The 18,766-nt window shown below is 43.1% G+C and overlaps 1 protein-coding gene and 1 long non-coding RNA gene across 5 annotated transcripts in view; one reads left to right on the forward strand and one right to left on the reverse strand.

Moving 5' to 3' along the window:
- STON2 (stonin 2) overlaps window positions 1-18,766 on the reverse strand; it is a 159,661-nt gene that overhangs the window by 69,378 nt on the left and 71,517 nt on the right. For 2 of the 4 annotated variants that reach the window (XM_040477919.1, XM_040477920.1), the window contains one exon: window positions 9,715-9,795. The exons of the other annotated variants lie outside the window; for them this stretch is intronic. In XM_040477919.1, coding sequence (XP_040333853.1) covers window positions 9,715-9,795 — 81 coding nt within the window. The remainder of the gene's footprint in view (window positions 1-9,714; window positions 9,796-18,766) is intronic. 4 annotated transcript variants of the gene reach the window in all.
- LOC121032141 (uncharacterized) lies at window positions 5,002-18,728 on the forward strand. The gene is made up of 3 exons (XR_005791099.1): window positions 5,002-5,701; window positions 5,910-6,004; window positions 18,139-18,728. It is a non-coding gene; the product is annotated as an uncharacterized LOC121032141 (long non-coding RNA).

Genomic DNA, 18,766 nt, shown 5'->3' on the forward strand with positions numbered 1-18,766 from the left:
AATGAAATGAAATGAAATGAAATGAAATGAAATGAAATGAAATGAAAGACAAAAAAAGAAAACCATTTTTGTCTGATAGATTTAAAATTTTTTTTTAATGTTTATTTATTTTTGAGACAGAGAGAGACAGAGCATGAATGGGGGAGGGGGAGAGAGAGAGGGAGACACAGAATCGGAAGCAGGCTCCAGGCTCTGAGCCATCAGCCCAGAGCCCAACGCGGGGCTCGAACTCACGGACCGTGAGATCGTGACCTGAGCTGAAGTCGGACGCTTAACCGACTGAGCCACCCAGGCGCCCCTGTCTGATATATTTTAAACAATATATCAGTTCCTTCCTATCTACATATCTCATTAATAATGAAAAGATCATTTTAAAGTTTAATTAAAAAAAAAACTACTCGACTTATGAGGGAAACCTTCAATCAAAAGGTAGAGAAGGACTGGTCCATGGTACATCATTCAGATTCAAATGTGATTCCTTCAATTGTGAGCTTTTTTTTTTAATTTTTAAAAATGTTTATTTATTTTTGAGAGAGAGAAAGAGTGTGAGCAGAGAGAGAGAGGCAGACAGAGTCAGAGACACAGAATCTGCTGCAGGCTCCAGGCTCTGAGCTGTCAGCACAGAGCCTGATGTGGGGCTTGAACCCATAAGCCGTGAGATCATGACCTGAGCCAAAAGCAAGAGTTGGACACTTAACCGACTGAGCCACCCACGCACCCCACAATTGTGAGCTTTAGGACTTTGCTCAAGGTTTTTGGCATTCTTACCTTCATTTGGCATCCTTATTCTCTTTTCTCATCTATAAAATAGGCATAATAATGCCTGTCTTATGACTCCTGTGAGGATTTATGGTAAAGTATGCAAAGAGCCTGTTCCAGTGGCTGAAAAATAGTAGATGCTCAATAAATTATAGTTAGTACTAGTTGTACCATTGTCTCCCCTGTAACTAGCACAGTGCCTGGCAAACAGCAGTAGCTCAATAAATGCTGGGTGGAAAAAGTGCTGATTCTTTTTACTCTGTCCCAAGCTGATGGTGCTTTAATATTTCAAGACATTGGGGATACAGATGTGAACAAAAAGTCCCGTTCATGAATTTATGCAGGAATGGAAGAGGGAATTCTTTGCTCCCAGGGGAATTATTCCAGTCGGCTCTTTTGAAAATAAGTCCTATTAGTAACCCATGGTGTCAGGACATGAGAGGGCAGCACGACGAGCTCAACTACATGAGAAGACATGAGAAGACATCAATTTTCACCAAAAGGAAAATATACCAGCATTGTCATCATATTTGACCTGAGGTGCATTAAGGCCTCACTCAGTGTGGTGGGTTTAACTGTGTCCCACAGAAATGGAGGCTAAAGTCCTAAGCTTCAGATTTGAGAATGTGACTTTATCTGAAAATAGTCTTTGAGAATGTAGCCAAGTTAATATGAGATTTTAGTACATCTAAATCTGATGACTGGTGTCCTTATAAGAGGCACCAGAGGTATCAAGATACACAGGAAAAAAGATGGGATGAAGATAGAGTCAGAAATTAGTTATGCTGCACAAACCAAGAAATGGCAAGGATTGCCAGTAAACTACCAGAAGCTACAAGAGGCAGGAAGGACTGACTTTTCCCTACAGCTGAGGGAACATGGCCCCACTGACATGCTGTTTGGGATTTCTAGCCCACAGAACTGTGAGAGAAAAAATTTCTCTTGTTTTAGGTCACCCAGCTTGTGGTAAGTTGTTATGGCAGCACCAGGAAACGAATACATCCAGTGAACCAAGACCAAAGGTATAGACCAATCAGCCCACCTGTGCCTGTAACTGTCTAGTGAGAAAGAGGAAAGGAGAGGGGGGAATCCCAGACAAGAGAACCTGTTCCATTTTAATTCATCTTGTATCAACTGGGCCTATGACTGACTCTTCAAAGCTATGCAAGTACCAGCAGGCAAGCCTGCTTTACCTGAAAAGCAAGTAGGCAGAAGTCATGGAACTTGTTGGCACTGACACTTTGGAAATGAGCATGCTCTCTGTGGAATCTGGCAGGCGGAAAGGGGCAACAGTGCTGTCCAGGCAGGCGTGATGGGGACAGCACTCTAGCCTAGGCATCCACCTTTCTATCCTTACTGTATCTCAGGAAGGCTCTATGGTCTAAATGTGATGCTCCCAAACACTCCGGTAGTCACCTAATCATGCTGAGCCCCAGCAGACCACCCCTCAACAGTTAGAAGTCAATGCAACGGTGTGGTAGGGGACCTGGCACGCAGATGGTACTGGCTTGGTACCCTTTGCAAAACCATTGTCTGGATATCTGTAAACAGAAAATTGTGATGGGGGCCATTCACAAACACTCACTGGGCCCCCTTTGTGTGCCAGGCACTGGGCTGGACACTGGAAAAATGAAGAATGAGCTACAGTCTTCGATAAAGTGATTGGATGGGACGTGGGATCGGAGATGGCTTTTTTCCTTAAAATGTCTTTTCATGTTATAATAATGTTTTACAATAAAATGCTTAAAATTGAAACTCAGATCTAATTTTTTTTTTTAAAGATGTGGGAAAAGCGGTCACAGGCAGCTGTTCTGTTATTTATTTATTTCACAAATATATATGTGTATATATTTACAACACTGCTCAATCCTTCAGCAAGGCGATGCTCCAGGCACCTAGGGAGATAGTGCTGCCCTCCAATTTACCCCCACCCACACTGCACGCTAACATGGGGTCAGTAACACATGATTTCACACTTAATTGGTAGCTAATTATTTCAGATGTGCTAGTTTTATTTTCCTGGATTAGCTCCCCCACGGCAGGAATTCTCTCCTTTCACACCATCTGTTAGCACCTACTCAAAAGCCCACCATGCCCCAGGATTAGCTGGCCTTGCAGATGGAACTCTGTGACTGACTTCTACCTTTCCAGAAAACGAGCCATGACAAGCTGCCCCAGTGGTTATGTTAGGGCAAGGGAGGAGGCAGAAGAGACTGTGACTAAGCATCCCGCTCACTTTTAGGATCTGTTTAATCATTTCCTATTGGTTTGCCCTGAAATGGCACCACTGAGAGCATAGGGCAAAACATGCGAGTGGTCTAAGGGATCCACCTATGAGGCACCAGTGCCCAGGAGACAGATGTGAGCATGCATGTACACATGCGTGCATGTGCACTGGCATGCGTACAACACCTGCAGCCTAAAGCCAATAAAGGCCTTCTCAGCGACTTTAGAATTTTATTGTCCACTGTGGCTGCCACAGATGCTTGGGATACTTGCTGGAAGCAACAAGGAGAATTGGCCCCACACGTCTCGGAAATGTGGGGGCAGGCATATTAAGTGACAGACACTGTGCTAAGTTCTTCACATCTACTCTTTTATTTATTCCATTCAGAGGCGCTACCAGGTCGTCCTGACCCTGTTTCAGTGGTTGGGAAACTGGCCAGAAGGGGCAGAGCCAGGATTGGATCTCGTGCCTTGGTGAGTCTAGCAAAGACTTCCTGCATGACCACAGTTCAACGCTATGGCCATATGTGCTGACAGAACCAGGATCAAGCAAAACTGTTAGTCTCCAGCCTTTTTTTTCTTCCATACCCAAAGCCATTGCTCACCAGTAGAAGCACTGAACTTTGGAGAATCAAATGATTCCACAAGGCTGGCCTCTACACATACCTCCAGCCTTGGACAGAGGAGAAAAAGAGAACCCCACTGTTAACTACCAAAGTAAGTTGAAAAGCTGCATCCTCCCTCCTCTGCATGCTCAGCAGCTAATTGAGGTTAGAGCCATAGAAACCAAACAAAAGGCTCCCAGGAGCCCACACTGCCTAGTCTAACTGCTGCCAGCCACTGTGGGAAGAGAAAAAGGGAGCCCCTCCCTCCTTCATTCCTCAACAGCTTAATGAAGATTTGGCCTGTCATCTTCCCAGGAACAAATTCTGTGGCTATCTGAAAGGGACTGATTTTTATTCTCAAACAACATAGCAGATCCGCCTTTGAAACCAGAGTCAGCAATAAAATGGGTCATAAACATGTATATGAGGTTATAAGACCTGAGAGGTGACTGGATTTCTCCCAGCCCTAAAATTAAACTCCTTAGGAAGTCCCTCAATGTCACCACTGGGGAGGGAGGGAAAGTTGGTGGAGGTCATGGCTTTCACTGTGCCACTAATACAGATGGCACTTTTTAGGCCAGGACCTCCTTGGTCTTGAAGCTACAGGCTTAGCTGCCTGATGCCATGTACCAGCAAATGAGAATACCCAGCTTTCTTTGCAAGTTAGGCATGATTCTGAAAAAAAGCCACATTCACACTCTAAAATGTCCACGATTCTAGCATACAAATGGCAGACTGATGGACTGACCAACTGAATGAATAAATAAGTACCATAAGCAAATACTATCTTTAAATCCAGCAAAGAAAACCCAATCATTTTCTTCTTAAAGTTATTTTTTAATCTTCTTTAAATCCCTCTTTCAGGGAGAGAAATTTCCCGGGAAGAAGCTGTCATGATTCAGATATTAGAATATTTTATTATTAATATCTCCAAGGGCCTTGAACTTCTTTGTCGTCTTCGAAGAACTAAGCCGACAAGTTGGCTATTTCTGGGACTGAGCATGTCTAGCTGTTTTCACAAAGGGAAGAAGTTATCACATGAAAACAGATTTTTCCTTTATGGGTCTAAGACATGGTGATCATAATAACTCTAATTATTATTAGTGACTCTAAAAATTATTATGATTTTATTGGACGATATGACATCTATTAAACACATCTACTATATCAAGTGTTTTTCTTTGTGTATTATAGTGTTTTTATTCACCTTCATAAGAACCCTCTAAAACTGTTACTAGATGGGTCTAATTTTGCATATGAAGACACTGATGCTTGGGGCCCCTGGGTGGCTCAGTCGGTTAAGCGGTCTGATTCTTGATTTTGGCTCAGGTCATGATCCCAGGGTGATGAGATGAGCCAGGTCAGGCTCTGTGCTGGCTGTGGAGCCTGCTTAAGATTCTCTCTCACTCTCTGCCCCTCCCCTCCTAAAAATAAATAAAAACAAAGACACTGAAGCTCAGAAAAGTTAAGTGCATTATACAAAGTCAAACTGCTAGTAAGTAGGGAAGCTAGTGTTCAAATTAGGCAGCTAGCCTCCAAAGGACTAGTGGGTAGATGGCAAAGTGATACCTCATCCACTGCAATGGTATATGAACACAGCACGGGTTGCCTCTCTAGGAAGTGCTTCCTTCAAAACAAGAGGTGTTCAGGAAATGACTACCAGAGTGAGAACTTCAGCTGCACTTGGGATTCAGGTCCCTGGTGATACTCAGCTCTGCCAATTCCACTGCATTGCACTACTTAGTATCAACACGCTTTTATTTTCTAGGTTTGGACGGATCCTATAGATAGATTTTTCATCTTTGTCAGAAAATATGTCATTCAAAGAACAGAGGATCAGTTTGGGATCCCAGGTGATATCCCAATTCCTATCTAAAGAAAAGGTCTTGGTTTGCACACCTGTTTTGAAACTGCCTCTCTGCCTTCGTCTTGGAAGCGGATGGCAATCTGAGCTTGTCAAAGTTTCTGTTCTAAAGCCAGTCTCTGCAGTAGGAAAGATGCTACACGGCACCTGCAGTGCACATTACTCTCAAGCAAGCTCCAGTCAGAATGGATGTCAAGGTTCAAGCACGGCCATGAGGCTAAAGATAATCCTGATAATAAGAGGCCAGGTAAGACTCCATTAAACCAGCCTTACATAAGTCACCGTGGTGCCTCCAGAGCATTAGTAACTGGCCAAACCAATGCCCACGTCCTCTCTGTTGGAAGTGCTGAATCTAACAAGTACCTATAAAAGAGAAGTGAAATAATATATTTGTTGAAAGATGACTCATTTTTCCTCCCTGTTTTTTTCCTTCTCTTCATTTACTTAAATATTAGGAGACCATTCAAGTCTCACCACCCATTATATAGCTTTCAAAACAAAGGAGTTTGATAATGTGCTGAGTTCATCATCCAGCCATGAATTAATTAAGGTAAGAATCATGACCAAGTTTCTAGAACCTCTAAAATAGTGAAAACAACCACCTTTTATTTTTCTGAGGGCCCACAACTAGAATTCTAGCCCTTAAGCAAGCTCTTCATATCTGTCTCCCTTTCTGCTTCCAGTTCTTTGCCAATGTCTCCAAAATGCCTTTCCTGGGCATCTGGAAGAAAAGGGATCTTCCTTTAGGGATCTGAAGCACGTGGGCTGTTGTTACTTCCACAAGTGAGGCTGGTGCAAGGAAGCCCTGGCAAGTGGAAGGCAGAGATAGAGCAGGGGAAGAGCGGTGAAGAATAAACACGCCAGGAGGTTTGGAAACACCCGACAGCAACTGGTGTGCCACCACGGGGAGCCAGGCTGCTCTCCTGAATAAAGATGTACTGCCCCTTCAAGCCATCTCACTTATAAAATTAATAAGTACTGGGGCGCCTGCATGGCTCAGTTGGTTAAACGTCTGAGTCTTGATTTCAGCTCAGGTCATGATCCCAGGATCGTGGGATCTAGCCCTGCATCTGCCTCTGTGATGAGCATGGAGCCTGCTTAACGTTCGCTCTTTCTCTCCCTCTGCCCCTCTCTTCCACTCACGTGCACACACACACTCTATCTCTAAAATAAAAAAAAATTAAAATAAGTACTAGGGATGTAATGTATAACATGATGAGCATAGTTAACACCACTGTAGGATATACAGAAAAGCTACTAAGAGAGTAGATCCTAAGATTCTCATCACAAAGAGAAAAATTTTTAATTTTCTTCTTTTATATGAGAAGATGGATATTAGCTGAACTTATTGTAGTAGGCATTTCACAACATATGTATATCAAATCATTCCATGGTACACTTTAAACTTATACAGTGATGTAAGTCAGCTACTTTTTTCAATAAAACTGGAAAGAAAGAATGCCTTCCTTCCCAAAAGACTGGCTGCCAATTTTAACTACAAGAGTCAGCACTAAAAATGTGACCCTTTCCCTGTATGAAGACTGACAAGAGATACTCTCCAAGAACCAGCTCTCTGTGGTAATGGAAAGGAAAGGAAATAGGAAGAAAGAACTGAGAGAAAGAAAAGAAGAAAGTAGGGAACAAGAGATCTTAGTACAAACCCTAATCATGATGCTCTCAAAATTGACCAAGTATGTCTTCCCCACCCTAACATTCCTGCTGTTTCCATCTAACAAGATGTTCAGGGACGGTCTGGAGAGACAGATGAAACAGAAGAAGGTGCTGGTTGAAGAAAAGCCACTGTTTCACCTCTCAAGACCTGTTCTTTCTTTTGGTTCCATGGACACAGCTGGACTGTCAGTCCTGTGGCTACATGAAAAATCCTGCATCTACAAGGGAGATACAGGACAGAATGGAGGGAGGGGAAAAAGATCTAAATTAGAGGGAGACCAGGATTTCAAACCACAGCTGTGCATTCCACAAGCTTCATAAATAATATTCTTGGATTTACTATGGAGTCAGTCCTGCCAAAATTTACACTACAACTTGAAACCTAATTGAGGAAGGTCTTTCAAAATAATGTCAACATGAGGGGCACCTGGGTGGCTTGGTCGGTTGAGCGTCTGACTTCGGCTCAGGTCATGATCTCACAGTCCGTGAGTTCGAGCCCCGCGTTGGGCTCTGTGCTGACAGCTCAGAGCCTGGAGCCTGTTTCAGATTCTGTGTCTCCCTCTCTCTCTGCCCCTCCCCTGTTCATGCTCTGTCTCTGTCTCAAAAATAAATAAACGTTAAAAAAAATTTTTTTAAATGTCAACATGAGAAAAGGCAACATTGAAAAAACTGTTTTGTTAAGAGTAAGAATTAATGAAGCATATTTAGGGGAGAGAGAATTTAGTGATGTGGGAGAGAGACAAATACACAATATGCAATGGGGTGGTGCTTGAAGGAGCTAGGTTCTTGATCAGGCAAAAGGATCAAATCAAAACTTTGGTTTTTAGCAGAGCTTAGCAGCATAGAGACTGTGAATATCTGGTACGAGTCACCCAGGACTGACAACTGTCCAAGGGTATGGTGGCAGGTCAGGGTTCTCTGACTGAGAACTCTAAGGCTACTCGTAGAGTATTGAAGAAAAAAACTGCCCTTGGGGTCCAGCCGGGGTTGGAAAGCAAGTGAAACCAGGAAATCACCCAAGAAGTTCCAGCTGAAAATGAGATCCGAAGCTTGGCATGTCATAGAACAGCTGAGAGGACGAGTTCCAGTAATAGCTGACATCTATATAATGTTCCTGGTTTATAAGGTAACTTGACATTGCCTACTTCACCTTATTTCTCAACAAATCCTGTGAGGTAGTCAGGTAGAGTGGGTATCACTATCGCTGTGTTCCCGATGAAGACATGGAGACTTGGAGAGGTGAGGTGATTTGCCAAAGTCTTATTGCTGCTAAGCTGGAGAGCAAGCCCTCCAAATGCTCATTTCACTACACCAGGACCTCAGAGTACTGGAAATATCATTAAAGGAAAGATAGACTTAAGAGGACATAAGTCAAGGGCCAACATCAGCAGTGTGATGTGCATGAACTGGGCAGACAGTGGTAGAAGTGGGGCACTGGAGGTTCACCTAAAAGTGTGGAATGATGGCAGGTCAACAGTGGCACCGAAAGTAATTTAGGGGAGTGGGCATTACACTAGTCCTCCCAAGGTTTGAGAAATTAAGGCCACTGAGAGAGCAGGGGAAGCCAGACTCCTTCAGGACAAGGAATTATGAGGAACACACTATACAGGCAGAGAAGGCCGAAATATTTCCTCACCAGCAGCTAGGGTTCAACAGCTACAAGACGGCTTGGGGTAGAGTGAGTGTATGCATTAGTGAGTGAATAAATGAATGGAAGCCAAAGGAGCAGGGCAGAGGGTTCTGACCTCCAATACATGATCAGCAACAGCACGGCTGAGCAAGATTTCAGGCCAAGAGGTGGTAGGGTTCCATCAGTGACAGGAAAGGAGGTAGAAGAGGTCATGGAACCTTCCCAAGATTCTAACTAGAATATTAGTGTGAGGATGTGAGAACTTCTGTGAGCTTCAACTGAGACAGCATACGTCAAAGTAGCTGATGGTGCCTGGCAAATGGTAGGTACTCAATAAACTTTGGCCAAAGCTGCAATTGAGTCACGTGGACCTTGGGGAGTTTTCTCCTCACTGTTGACTTGTCTCTTGGTGAAATGTTTACTGATACTATTCTAGGCAATGTGTTTGAGGTGATATAATAAGGAATCAGACATTGACATTGCTCTTACCCCCAGGGCACATCTGATAGAGACTACAGTATAATCGGGTGGTGAATATTCACTTGGTCAGCAAATAATTATCAAGCATCCGCTATGTGCCAGGCACTGGTGATACATCAGCAACATCACAAAGTCTCTGCACACACAGAGTTTATGTGGGCACGACAATCAGAAACAGGCAAATATCCTCAGATGGGGTTAAGTGCAATGGAGAAACACAAGCAGGTAAGGAGACAGTAAATCGGGTGCAGGTGACTCTGTGTTAGATGGGGTGATCCAAGGAGGTGGTAAACGAGCAGAGACCTGAATGGGATAAGAGAGCAAGATATGTGAAATTACTGAAGAACAGCCTTGCAGACAGAGGGAACAGCAAGGCAAAGTGCCTAGAGGCACAGAACACCAAGTGTTCAGTCTGGGATGAATATGATAAACAAGAAGTTGGTAGGGACACAGTGGAGCTACTGAGAAGTGACTCCTACCTTGGGGTGTTGGTGCATCTCTGGGGCGCATGACAAGGAATCCAAGGTGGCTTCCCAAAGGAGTAGGCACTTGGGCTGGACCTTAATAGAGAAACACCATTTGTACTCATGGCAAAGGAACACTGCAAAGCAAAGTCCAAAGGGAGGAAAGCAAAAGGTGTATGTGTGGAGAACAAAAAAGTTTGGTTTGGATGGAGAGCACATTTGATAGAGGGAAATGGTTAAAAATCATACTGGAAAGGTAAGACAAGGCCAGAATTGAGGGAAGAGGGAGTGGGCAAGAAATGGCAGAAGGTAAGGAGACATGTAATTTTTGAACATGTACTATCCACTAGGCATGGGGATAGGTACTTTGTAATATTTCACTTAATTTTTATTTATTTCAATATATTTCTTAGTAAATACTTCCTGATACACATTGTCAGCCTCATGTTATAGGTGAGAAACAGGCTATGGAAGGTTACACCTGAGTGTGACTTGTGGATGTTGAGGTAAGGAGGTCAAAGTTTGGGCAGGGGAAATCACGGAAGGTTTGTAAACACAGGAGGGACATGGGCAGCACCATGCCACCCTGGGATGAAACAGGCTGCGACTCCAGGACCAGGGGACAAGCAAATGACAGTTCAGATCTCAGACTATCAAATTCTGGGATTAGTGGTCTTATTTCTCTTGTATTCCCAAGGCCACAGGGCACAACACTAGGTCTACATTAGGTTGTCAGATCTTGATTAATAATCTACCTGACCTGAAGTTCATAAACAAGAAAAGCACAGCACCTGTTCAATGTACTCCTCCTTGTCTTGTGAGTGAGGTTATGTGTGAGACACCGGGGCTGTTCTTTCTGACAAGTCAAAAAGGAATGACTTACAGGTCCTTTGACACTGAAAAGTTGCATTTGTTTGTTTTAAATAAAACAGATTGTAACACACCAATACAATGGAACACTACTCATCAATAGAAAACAATGAATTACTGATACATGCAACATGGATGAGTCTCCAAATAATTATGCTAAGTGAAAGAACCCAAATTAGAGAGGCTACTGTATAATTCCATTTCTATAAATTCTTGAAAGTGCAAACAAATCTGCATAAGCAGAGAGTGGGTACCTGGGGCGGGAGGTGGGGGGACAGTGAGAAAGGGAGGGTTACAAATGGACACGAGGAACTATTGGGTGTTCCTCAGATATGCTCATTATCCTCATTATGGTGATGACTTCACAGATGTATATGTGTGTCAAAGCACATCATGCTGTACATTATAAATATTCATAATATAGTCTATGTCTATTACACTTCAGTAAAGCTGGGGAAAAATATAATGGTGTAGAGCTTAAACAGGGGCCCTGTAATCGTATGAATTTCTATAACTTTTGTGGCATAGACTTCTCATGTTCGTAAATATTGGTGTTCTCTGCTTTCTGGCCACATACTTAGGCCACATTTTCCAGCCTCTCTGGCTGTAAGGCGTGGCCAGGCCCTGAGTTCTGCCAATACGATGTTCTCCTTCCCCTCCCACCCACTACCTGACTGGAGGAGACTCTGAGGACACATCGTAGCTTGGGTCCCTGCACTCTGGAGCATGGAACCCTGTCCCCACCCTGCATTCACAGTGGTATGAATGAGAAATAAACTTGGAACCATATAGAAACACTGAAATCTTGGACTTGTTAGAGTGGTTAGTCTCCTAGACAAGGACATTATATAAATAATAATAATTAATAGTTAGCAATATAATATACAGTCTATTAAACCTATAAAGTATAATGTAAAGTGTATCATTAGTATAATGTGTTATATAGTACATATTAATAAATTAATCAGTGTATTAATATTCCTAATACCAACATTAATATTGGTAGCAGAACAGAGAGCAAACCATTGAAACTTAATAGGCCTTAGTTTCCTCCTCTGTGAAAAGGGAGAAGGTTTTTCTGCTTATCTCACAGGCTATAATAAATAATAAATAAAATTATGTATGTGAAAGCTTTTTGAAAATAAGCATACCTTTCACCTACAATATAATTACCGTAACTGCTATTATGAATATCTCTATTTGATTTCCTGAGGCCTAGTTTATGGTTTTACTTCCAGTGAGGTCCAGGTGACTTTTCTTTGTTCCAAGCCAGAAAGACCTCACCCTTAGCTCTAGTAAGTGCCTCATACTTGATATGATATGAGAAGATAGAATCTGAAGACCATTCATGGGGACCATTCTTTTTGGTACAAGACGGGAGACACATGGGTAGATATATTCAAATGTAAATTCATAGATAATGGATACATTAAAAAAAATAAAAATACTATCCACTATTCTTTTTGTTGTTGTTGTTGTTAAAAAATTTTTTTCAAGTGTTTGTTTATTTTGAGAGAGACAGAGACAGCGCCAGTTGGGGGGGGTGGGGAAGAGAGAGGAAGAGAGAGAATCCCAAGCAGGCCCTATTGTCAGAACAGAGCCTGACATGGAGCTTGAACCCATGAAACTGCGAGATCATGACCTGCGCTGAAACCAAGAGGCAGATGCTTAATCGACTGAGCTGCCCAGGCACTCCCACTACCCACTATTCTTCATATTAGGGGCTTCATTTGTATCTTCTCATTTTATGAGTTTCCCCCCAAAATCTGAACCTGAATTTGATTTCTGGAAGGTCACAAGGGAAGTGACAAAAGACAGATGTATCGATAATTGAAACCATCACTACTGGAAAAAGGACCTGAAATGTCACTGAATGCTAACAATTCACCAGCAGCAACAGAGGGATCACAGCAGTATGGGGCCTGCCTGTACGCGCCCACTCAAGAACTCCAGTCAACTCCTGGGATTTGTTTCAGACTCTCCTGGGCAGTGCTACCATGCACATAACAACAAAAAGTTGTGCCAATATCATATTTGAAGTGGGTAAAGTAGGACAACTTCAACGAATGTCACCTCTTCATTTTGGAATTAGTGACCTTAACCTAAACGATGCCACAGTTAACAGATAAGCCCAGAATCTCAATGGCTTATTACAAGATTTACATCTCACATCTGTCAAGAATCTGCCACGGCTCTGTTGCACATCATTCCATGGCCCAGGCCGGAAGAGCGGCCCCTGTCTAGACCATCAGACTCACCCCCAAGCATTGGTGGGCACTGCCCTAAGGATTCAGATGCTGGCTAACATAGGTCTCAGGATTTAAAAGTACAGACCAAGCTAAAACCTGTTAAATGAAGTATATCCTATCCTCCTTGATGAGTATGTGTTCATAACAAACAAGAAGGCCAAGATGGAATGGCAGCTTGTTAGACCCCTTGGGGCTCCACACAGAAACATCACTGTGTAGGAGGAAGTGGCCCCGCCTGAGGCTTGCCCCCTTCCTTCTCCTCCAGCCCAGCCCACCCCAGCCTGCACTGGGGAGGCTCCCCCTGGCCCCACACTCAAGCTCCATTCTCAGCCCGTCGGCCTGGGGCTGCACACACCAGCAGTGTGGGCTGTGCCTGGGTGCACAAGTCCAGGACGAAGCCAGGGAGCAGGCCCGTGGCTGTGTAGGAAGAGGGTCCTGGAGTCCTGGGTACAGGGACTGTGCTCTGGAAGATGGGAAGTGAGGACCAGTGAAGCCAGAGGAACACCAAAACAGGGTCCAAGCCAGGGTCTGCCTGAGGGTGACATGTGGGGGCTCTGACAAAGGGAAAAGGAGTGGTGTTGGAAGCACACGGAACTCTGTGCCTGAAGTATCACGTCCACCTGCATTTCACCGGCCAAGCCTGATGTCAATGGGGCAGGAATAGAATATCATTCTGCAGGAGTGTATATGGGGGGGGGGGGGGGGGCGCTACATCAGAGAGAAGGATGGTGAATATTTTCACCAGGAATAGCATCTTCTTTCCTTAGACACCAGTACTGGGATGTTTAAGGAAGGAGGGGGAAAATATTCAGGAGTTTGAAAATAAACATTAACAGCTCACAACTGGTTGATCTCTAAACGCAGTGAAATGGCAAAGTGCCTTGCAAATAGCAAACACTCAGTGAAAAGGGGGGAACTGGACTGAAATATGCCAAAGTGGAAAATGCCCCCACAATCCCAGCATCCTCTGCAGGAAAAGGACAATTACTTGGCAAAGGGAAAACAGTAAGTCTCCCGGGATACATTCTGGCTCAAACTAATAACGTGTTGCTTGAGGCAACCAATTTGTACAAAACAAGCCAATCCTGAAGTCGAGGGTGGTGGGGCGGAGGGGGGGAGGGTGAGCAGGCGGGGCATGCAAGTAAACCCGGCAGCTGCTCCCGGAAACCCCCCCTCCCCCCCCCCACGCTGTCCTCCCTCCCACCCCTTCTCAGGAAAGCTTTTCCTCTGGATCTCACTTCTGCAGAAAAAAGGCAGACACGAGTAGTTTCACAGGCATGTTGAGTGAGCCCACCCTTCAGCCAATGAGATCTGAGAGAATAAAAGAAACTGCCTTTCTGTAAAGGTGGTTTATAAAAACTAGCCAGACATAAAATAGAACATATTTGGGGCTTGATTTAGCTGTTTTTCTACAACTTTAAGAAATTTTCTTACCACCGACTGGATGCTAGCTCTTAAATAGGAGGAATTCTAAAAACTACATTATATTGCCATCGTCATAATGGCAACTCCTTACCATATTCCAGGAACTTTATGGACCTGGTTTCGTTTAACCCTCAGAACAAGCTTGCAAGGTCAGTATTACCATTATTATTTCCATTCCGCAGCTGAGACACTAAAAGTCAGTGTGATTAAATAATTTGCTGATGGGGCACCTGGGTGGCTCAGTTGGTTGGGTGGCCGACTATAGCTCAGGTCATAATCTCTCGGTCTGTGAGTTCAAGCCCCGCGTCGGGCTCTGTCCTGAGTGCTCAGAACCTGGAGCCTGCTTCCGATACTATGTCTCCCTCTCTCTCTGCCCCTTCCCTGCTTGCTCTCAGTGTCTGTCTGTCTGTCTCTCTCTCTCTCTCAAAAATAATAAATAAAAAAATTTAAAAAGAAAATAATTTGCTGAATATCACAGAGCAGGAGAGTAGCGGAGATGGTGTTTGGTCTATCAAACCCAGAGAACGACAGCTTTCCATTACACTGTAACTACCTCCTGCCAAGAATAAACAACTAGCATTACATCAGTGAAAACTTAAAGACAAGTACATGACTGCAGTATCTGAAATACTAGCCACCCCTTTCTAAAGCAAAGAGGCCAGCACTCAATACTTTCCCCCAACAAATAAGCCTGCCCCAAACAGACACAACTATCATATAAAAACTTTCAAAATAGCTTCTGTAACATATTTAATTTTCTAAATTCATTTTTCATTTTTTATTTTTTCTGATTTTTAGAGTGATCTAGGAATATTTTTTTTTTCAACGTTTATTTATTTTTGGGACAGAGAGAGACAGAGCATGAACGGGGGAGGAGCAGAGAGAGAGGGAGACACAGAATCGGAAACAGGCTCCAGGCTCTGAGCCATCAGCCCAGAGCCTGATGCAGGGCTCGAACTCACGGACCGCGAGATCGTGACCTGGCTGAAGTCGGACGCTTAACCGACTGTGCCACCCAGGCGCCCCGAGTGATCTAGGAATATTATACATAATTCAGATTTGCAGAAATATAGTAAGGAAAGTCCCTGAGATAAGCAATATTATCAGTTTGGGATATATCTTGCCAAACTTTTTTCTATATACTTAGATACACACACACACACACACACACACACACACACAGACGAATACAGCAAAAGTATATATAGGCCAATATAGCAAAATGATTATACATTCTATCCTCTAACCTTTTTCTTTTTTTTTAATGTTTATTTATTTTGAGAGAGAGAAGTGGGGAGGGGCAGAGAGAAAGGGAGACAGAGAATCCCAAGCAGGCTCCAAGTTGTGAGCACAGAGTCCGATGTAGGGCTTGAACTCACAAACCATGAGATCACTAGCTGAGCCAAAACCAAGAGTCGCGCCACCCAGGCACCCCTTTAACCTCTCTTTTTCAATTAACAATATAATTGGATCACTTTCCCTGACTGCATAGCATTCCATTTTACTTGATTACTTGGTCGGATATTTGGGTTTTGTTTGCTTTTACTAATATAAACAGTGCTGCATGGCATACTCAGGTACATGTCTAGTTATTTTCTAGGGACAAAATAATAGTTACAGAGTGTGACATTTAAATTAATACTAAGGGTTAGAAAGGTCTTTCCACACTCCTGGCATGCAAAGTCACAATTCTCCCCTCCCAACACAAGAATGCTTTCAATCATTTACACTTTACCAAGCTAACAGATATTCTTGTTTAATCTGTACAACTGAATAGGGATTAATCAGCTCTTTATATCACTTCTTTGCATTTCTTCTTTTATGAACGAACATATTTACTTTTGAACTAGCATGTAAGCCAACGAGTCTAGCAGGACCCACCAAGCCATTCTGTAGATAAGCAGGTGAAAAGGCTGAGCGAGGGATTTATTAAGCATAAGCAATTCCTTTCCCCTTAGTATAGCTGTGGGAAGTAGGCTCTAAGTGGAGCATCAGATGCAGATTCCAGTTTCTATAGCAAGTCACACTGCTAATGATGGTTCCAGAAAGACTATAGATGACGAGTGTATAGTGTCAATCTGCATATCTTGGGCAGGGAAGGCAGAAGACTTTTAAGTTGTGTTTGCATCATGTTATGGGCTGAACTGTGTGTCCCCAAATTCATACGTTGAAATGTTAACCCCCTAGTACCTCAGCATGTGGTTGTATTTGGAGATAGGGTCTTTAAAGAGATTGTTAAATTAAAGTGAGGTCTCAAGGGTGGGCCCTAATCCAGTATGACCATCCTTGTAAGAAGAAGAGATCAGGACACAGACACACCTAGAGACAATACCATTTGAAGACATAGGGCAGAGACTTCAGAAGAAACCAACTCTACTAATGTCTTGATCTCAGACTTATGGCCTTCAGAATTATGAGGAAATAAATTTCTGTGGTTTAGGCCATTCAGCCTATGGCCGCCCTAGTAAACAAATACAATTAGCACTCCACATAAGTTGTCCATTTCACAGTAAAAGAGCTGATGAACACCCTTGGTGCTTCCACTTTGAAGGGCTAACATGTTGTTGACATTTATAACCCTGTGTCTAGCACTTCTCTCTGTTTCTAGATGAACTGTAAGATGGTGACATGAATTTGTTCTTGAGGCTCATGGCAGATGTGACTCCTGCCAAAGACAGCTGCCCTTTTAGAGGAAATAGCATAATCCATTTCCTCACTTGATCCATAATCTATTTCCTCACTTAAGCTGAGAATTCATTCTCTCCCTTGAAAGAAGCAAGAAAAGTTAACTCCCATTTCTGAAGAAAGCCTATGTTAATAAAACATTAATAAAGAGCCTTTCTAAGCTCTGAGGACTTTGCAAATGGAAGGAAGAGATGCCACTGTGGTAAAGTCAGGTAAGGTGAGAACAGATCTGTTAGGAAAAAAAGCACTTTAGCACATCTTCAATAAGATGGCCTGCCACTCACTGCAAAAGAGCCCTCAAAGAGAATTACAAAGACCCAGACCTTGTCCCACCTAGACTTCAGCACCAGGAAAAGAAATGTGTGATCTAAAATACATTAGCTTGGGGGTCAAGAGACTTTCCATGGCCATGTCTCATCAAGGTGCCAAAATTATTAAGAAAAAAAAAACAAAAAAAACCCAACATGATTCTTTGGATCTGAGGGGCTTTTAACTTGTTCATGAGTGAACTAAACCCTCAAGAAAGAGGATCCATTGCTTATTTCAGGGGGGAAAAAAGAAGATAAAACGTTTAGAGAGGACTGAAATGAAGAATAGCCAGTTGTGCCTGGCCAAAAATCTCTTAGGGTTTTAAATGATTCAAAGGGTGGGTAAGGGACAAGGAATTATAAGGCCTGACTCTGCTGCTAATACTTAGTCCTTGGCTTTTCCCCCCCATAAAATGAAGAAATTCTACTAAGTGATCTCTTAAATTTCCTCTAACTTTAAAGGTCTATGATAGTTAAAGGATCCAAACCAATCATTATGATCCCAGACAAAATACGAAGCCGTCTATTTCCAGAAGCTTCTGGGCTAATGACAACACTTGAGAGGGCATGGCATACTAGCACTGTGGTTTGAGCTTTTTACGTCCACTGATATTTTGTTGAGTTTGAGTTAACATTTTATTACCTGAAAAAAGCACAGCTCATGATTCTTTTTGGAGCCTGACTTTGCTGGGTACTGAGTGCTTTGCACAAGAGCCTCAGTGAGCAAGCCCTAATCTCATTTACACCAGTGATATTATACCACTCACCCGGGGAGCTACTTAAAGTGGAATATAACATCTTAAATGGGTGAATCTGATGACATACATTTAAAATATTCCATAAAATAATTAAAAATTATGACCAGATAAACTCATTTCTATTTTTCCAAATTCTCTTTCTAGATGAGTATACTTGCGACCAAGGTACCTGGAAGCAAATTTTTCTTTTTTCTGAGGTGGGAGGCAAGGATATAACATTAACGCAATCTGGCAACAAGAGATGTGACTAAAAACATCCACTGGACACCTCATTAGTTCCAGACACTGTACTGGAGACCAGACTGTTGGAACAATCCACGTAGGAAAATATCGGTGTTGCTGCCCTCAAGGACCTGAGTATCGTCGGGAAATGAATGAACCACTCAAAGACCTCTCCTGCCAAAAATAGAAGAGCTGGAACAGGTACTATGGCCTAGAGTAAAGCTGGGGAGAGAACTTTCTCAGGGTAGCTCACTCAGGAATGCCCCATCTTTAGGAACATACACGGCACAAAGTAAGGATTCTGCATGAGAAAACTTCTTTTGAATTTTGTCTTAAACAATCAGTAAGACTTTGTCATATGGGGGGAAAAAAAGGAGTTACTCAGGGTAAAAAGCAGGAGTAAGTAGAGGAATAGAAATGGAACATTTTGGGGCACCTGGGTGGCTCAGTTGGTTAATTGTCTGACTTCAGCTCAGGTCATGATCTCATGGTTCGTGGGTTCGAGCCCCATGTCAGGCTCTGTGCTGACAGCTCAAAGGGTGGAGCCTGC

The sequence above is a fragment of the Herpailurus yagouaroundi genome, unplaced genomic scaffold (genome assembly GCF_014898765.1).
Source record: "Herpailurus yagouaroundi ecotype Mexico unplaced genomic scaffold, PumYag 141, whole genome shotgun sequence".
NCBI lineage: Eukaryota > Metazoa > Chordata > Mammalia > Carnivora > Felidae > Herpailurus > Herpailurus yagouaroundi.